At 41.1% G+C, this 6,000-nt stretch overlaps 1 protein-coding gene across 1 annotated transcript in view; it reads right to left on the bottom strand.

Moving 5' to 3' along the window:
- The window catches only part of Myo1d (myosin ID), a gene marked incomplete at its 5' end in the record, with an annotated part of 338,988 nt that overhangs the window by 200,018 nt on the left and 132,970 nt on the right, over positions 1-6,000 (bottom strand). Inside the window, 1 exon segment of the mRNA XM_005402828.2 lies at positions 3,111-3,277. Coding sequence (XP_005402885.1) covers positions 3,111-3,277 — 167 coding nt within the window.

Below are 6,000 nucleotides of genomic sequence, written 5' to 3' on the forward strand. Positions count from 1 at the left end.
ATGAACATACCTTTACGCATGAAAACATTTCTACTATATAGTCTCAATATAGAGAGTTAAGCAACTGTATGGCTTCATCAGGAAACATGGTCAGTTTTGAACATAACCTTTAGAGTAATATAAAGTTAAATTTCAGTTTTCCAGGATATTATGCTATGCAGTTGTATTCATTCCATTTAAGAATACCCCCTTGGCCTAAATTCTTACTTCTGCACATGGGCTGCTCAGTATTAGGGGAGAAACCCAACCATACCAGCTGGCCTCATCTTATGTTTATAAACTCACATCTCAAATGGACACTGTTCTCCCTGACCACAATCCTTTTAAACAAACCTGTGCTTTCCCACTCACTAAAGTGAGTCTTCTCATTTCCCCACAAGCCTTCTAAGCCACCTCTCCTACCACTCACTCTCAGCTCATGAGAGTGAGCCTCAGCCTTCACTAAGAACACAGAAGAAGAAGAAGAAGAAAAAAAACAACATAGAAGGGATCACAAAGGAACATTTTCATCTTTGTCTTCAGTGAAGCTTCCGGCCTTCCTGATCTGTATTCGTGTTCTCTGCCTAGTGTCCTGTTGCTATGGGTAATGTCCCTGCTCCTGTGTGTGTGTGATTCCATCCCTTCTTGCCGTCTCCAGGATGTTATTACTGTAATTACTGTATCTCCCTTCTCTCCTGGGTCATGGGTTTCCTCTCTCGTTGGTGAATCATCCTCACCTGCATACATTTTCTAGTATCTCTTGATTTCACATCCTTGTCCAATCACCATTTCCAGTTTTTCTGCCCCCATGCACAGCAAAATTTCTTGAGTTGTTACAGGGCCCTGCCTTCTCATTTCTCCTTCCCATCCTGTTCAAATCAGGCTCTGCTGCTTTACCTTTTGACCTCTACGTTGCCAAATCTAGTGCTTGACCTTCTGCTTTTCTTAGCTGCACAGCAACACTTGACTCATTGACAGCATGTTTCCTCTCAATACGCCATCTTCTCTTGGCTTCCTTGACAGAATCCTCTTTTGGTTTCCTTCTCCAGCACCAGTTGCCCTCTCTTCTCTCTGCTCGTTTCCTTTGGTCAGACCACAAACCCTAAATAGTGTCACGGGCCTCCTCCTTTTCATCCAGTCCTAAATGTTATCTACATACCAATGACTCTTATCTGCAGCCTGACTTCTTTCTAGAACTCCAGAATATATATCAACAGCTCACCTAGTATTTCCACTCTGATGTTTAGTAAGCCTCTCAAAGTTAACATAGGCGAGAGAGCAACCTGATTCTCCCCTTGCTCCCGTTCCTCTTCAAACTTCTCCTAACGTCCTTTTGTGTCAGCAAAGGGTACCTGCTGACCCAGATGCAAAGCCCAAGTCTGCTGGTCATCTTTCATTCCTCCTCCCTTCTCTCACCACAGCCGACCCACCTATGAGCAACTTTGCTCCCATGTGTCCTGACTCTGTCCACTACTCTTATGGTTACAATAATCCCCTGCTGAAGACATTATTTTAAAGCTATCTTTCCTGGGTCCTAGTAAGAGCACCCCTAAACGCTTCCCTGTTTTCAGTTCACACACTAGGCACAATGATTCCTTCAAGATACTCTGGAAGACTGCCACTCCACGGTCAAAATCTACCAATGACTTTTTAATCATCTTTAGCCAAAACCTGACTGGTTCAGGCTGATTATAAAGTTCACCATGATGTGGTCCCCACCCACACCTCTGCTCTCTTCTTACCCCACACCTCCTCACTCAGCGCCCTCCAACCACAGGGACTACATCAGGTTCCGAAAGTGCCTCACTTGTCACTCAGTGCAGCCTTTTCCGGGACTGCTTCCTTTGTTCCATCTTTTTTTTGAGACAGGGACTAGCTATACAGTTCAGGCTGGCCTTGAAGTCACCATATAGCATATGCTGGCCTTGAACTCACAGCAATCCCCCTGCCTCAGCCTCCTGTGTGCCACCATGCCCAGCTTTGTTCCACCTTCTGACTTCACTGATCTTTGTATGCCTGGCTCCTCGCTGTAACTGCTATCTCCTCAGAGACTTTTCTGACCAACCATCTAAAGTATCAGAATTTTTTGCACTTTTCTCATCTTCATTTTATGTGTTTATTCACTGTATTTGATAGATTCTGTGGTCCAGAATGTAGAAATTGTTCCATAAATATTTTAAAATAAACAGAATTTAACTTCTATAATTTGGAGAGGAAGAAAGGTTGAAGGGAGGGGAGAGATATGGGGGAAAAAAGAAGAATTAAGAAATATTATGTACAGGTACAAATTCCCTATGATAAATGTGAACACTATGTATGGCAACTATGTACTAATAAAAATTTTTTTAAAAACAATTTAAAACCTTCTAATTCCCAGTTGCCAACTATCATTGCCATTATCAACTTAACAATAGCAATAAATATTTTCCACTTACTGAGTGACTATCATATGCCAGGTATTCATAAATATTATCTCACTTAATCTTCTAGACCCTTCCAGGTAATTACTACTCTATGCTCATTTCACACAAAAGGCAACCAAGGCATAGAAAGGTTATGTGACTTGACCAAGGTCACAATACTAGGAAATGCCAAGCCAGGAGTCAAACCAGAAGCACTCACCTCAGAGCCTCCATGCTTAACTTCATAATATTCTATTTTTATGATAATTACTAATGCCAGTAAAGATAAGTGGCATTAATCAAGTATTGTATCTGTTCTGTGCCAGGAATCTAGGCTTTTTATTTAGGTTAATTTAATCACCACAGCAACAGGCCTATGAAGTATTATTATGCTCATTTTATAGACGCAGAAACAGAATCTAAGAAACTGAACTTCTGGACTAACATTACTGAGCAAATAAGTGGCACAGCTGAGCTTCCAACCTGGATGTGACTCCAAATCCAAGTTCGATTGTGCTGTAATGCCCACATTCTCCCCACACGGTTAAACAACCACTAGGGACTCCTGCGATTCTTAGAAAGTACCACATATTTGCAATTTCTTCAACTCTTCTGTTCACTCAGCAAATATTCACAGATGTCCTAATAGGTGCTGATGCACCGTCATACACGGGCAGGACCCTTAACTCTCCATGTGCCCTTAGGCATCTTTGCTTAGTCTACTCTCACCTGTGAAGAAACTTCTCATAGGTCTGGCGGAAGGCAAACCCTGCCCGACGGACTCTCACATTTTCCAGGAGCCCAAGGTATTCTACTTGATGCCGACAGCGTTCTTCATCAAATATCTGTGGGGACTTTTTGTCATTGGGTTTGATGCAACGTACATAATATGGTTCCTAAAGAAACAAATCAGTAAATGATAAGTTTCACTGGAGAAAATTCCCTAACTAGGGACACTAACATGCAATTAGTGTTAATTGTACCAAATGAAGCTCAGTGCCTCTGATTTCTCAGGCATACACTTGTGAATAAATAGTTATTCTCCTTTTCTCTCTGAATTCAAGGTCAGAAGTTCCCATATAATCAGCTATGTTTTTATTTTACTACGATTTAAAATTCATCAGAAATAGCAAAAGGGATAAAACTAGGAAGTAAAGAACTGAGACATGTGAACACCAAGTTTCTGTGCATTTAAGGAAACATGATTCAAGTCATCAAAGGAATAATTCAAAAGAAAAAGCAGCAACCATGGTAAATAAAAATCAAATACGATGAACAGTGCAAAATATTAAGGTCAGCTCTGGTGCATATGAATTGCTCCCTAAGTGTCAGAAATTATTATTATTGCCATCATCATCATTGTCATCATCACTGCATTAATTTATACTTTAGGAAAAGAGATTATAAACTTTATGGCAAGTCAAGAAGTTATAAAAACCACCTGTAGGCGTCAGTGATTCTATGAAAAAGCCCAGATAGAAATTCTTTCCTCTGTGCCAATTAAGTTTTGTACCATGCATTAGATCATAAATCATGTTAAATATAAAACCATGTTTGGCATAGATCCTGGTACACTGAGGATAATGAATAAATTATCACTGGATGAATCCATGAGGTCAAATATATCCTACTTATTAGTATATACAGTTTCTCTCTCCTCTCTGAATCTGTTATGCATCAGACACACAGATGCACTCTAATTAAGATACAGAGTCCTGGGTAGTTAAATTAGACAGTTTGGAGCTCCACTGAGGGCTTGAGGTGGCAAAGGGTAACAAATAATTTAAGAAGTAGGAGAGATTTCAAGAATGGGAATTGATTTACATTTTGAACAGAATAACAGTTTTCCACATCTAAAAAAGAAGGTGCAACTGTACATGCATCATGTTCCTTACACAGTAAAAAGGAATGTCATTCTTTTTATGTAAGCCCAACTGTATTAGCTTCCTATTGCTGCCATGCAGATGATCACACATTTAGCAATTTAAAACAACACAATTTCATTGTCTTACAGGTCTGGAGGAAAGAAGTCTGAATTAGGTCTCAATGGGCTAAAATGAAGGTGTCAGTAAAGTTGTAACTTTCAGAAGGATCTAAAGGACAACCTGTTTTCTTATCTTTCCCATGGGGCTGTGCACACTCTTGGGCTTGGAACTCCCTTTGATATCTTTAAAGCCAGCAATGTCCAGTTGAGTCTCTCTCATGATTCCATCTGTCTGGTTCTGATTCTTCTGCCTCCTTGCTCCTCACTGACGGACTCTTGTGATTATCCTGGACCCACCTGGATAACCCAGGATAATCCCTTATTTTAAGGTCTGCTGATTAGCAGCCTTAGTTCCATCTGTAACCTTAATTCCACTGTACGGTGTAATAGGGTTAGAGGTTCTGAGGGTTAGGATATGGACATCCTGGGAGGGCTTTGGTATAATAAACAATAAAGTATATAAGGTATAATACTAATAAAATATATGGTGCCTGAGTTCAACCACATGGTCAATGATTTAAACAATCATGCCTGTGTAATGAAACCCTAATAAAAACACAGTACATTGAGGTTTGGAGGGGCTGCCTGGTCAGTGAGCAATGAATATATAGGTAGGGTATGCAGCCTGACTCCATGGGGACAGAAGCCACAAGCCACAGTAAGACACTGCTTCCGAATCTTGCCAGCCTATGTATCACTCCACCTGGCATTTTACTTGCATCTTTTAGAAAAAAGCTGTTATCATAACTGTAGCATTTTTGTCAGTTGTGTGAATCATTCTAGCAAATTATCATACCTGAAGGGGAGTCATGCCAACCCTCAAATTTGTGCCCACACATAGGCATCTGAAGTCGAGGACAGTCTTTTTGGGGACTGTGTGCTTTAACTTGCTCGAGCTGACATTAACTCTGGGTAGTATCAGAGGGAGCTGAATTGTTGGACACCTTGCTAGTCTTGCAATGCAGAAGCCATCCTTTTGCCTCTCACACCTGCCCTTTTAAAAAAATCTTAGCTGTGTGGGAGAATGAAAAGGATGATCATGCCATTTACTGCGTAGGAGGCGGAGGTTCCACCCCACTCTTGAACCTTAGCTGGCCTTGAGACTTGTTTTACCAAGACAGTATGGCAGAAGTGACACTTCTGGAGACCTACTCTTGACAGTCTGATTTTCCCTCTTATAAATTACTTCTTTGAGTATGTAAAGAAGGCTAGGACTAAACATTACATGAAGAAGGAGGCCCGGTCATCCAGCCATGCCATTTGGGTGAGATCTTTGACCATCCAGCCCCAGCTGACTGACCTGTTGGTGAGTCCAGCAAAACAAATGCCCAAGAAACTCACTGGGCAATAAGGAATAATAAACTGCTGTTGCCTCAAGTACTCCATTTAAATGTTTTACATCAACAAAGAAAGAACAACCCTTCCCTATTGTGGAACACCAATCCTTGGCTTAGACTTCCATTTTACATACATTTAAGTGGAGGATCAATATTATTATAATGCCAGGGATCGAGGTTGTGTGCTCCTTATGAAAAGCTAATGCCTGGGCTGGGGATTTAGCTCAGCGGCAAAAGCGCCTGCCTGGCAAGCGCAAGGTCGTGAGTTCGGTTCCCGGTACCGGAGAAAAACCAAAAA

This window comes from Chinchilla lanigera, unplaced genomic scaffold (genome assembly GCF_000276665.1).
Source record: "Chinchilla lanigera isolate Chin_1 unplaced genomic scaffold, ChiLan1.0 scaffold00080, whole genome shotgun sequence".
NCBI classification, from domain to species: Eukaryota; Metazoa; Chordata; class Mammalia; order Rodentia; family Chinchillidae; genus Chinchilla; species Chinchilla lanigera.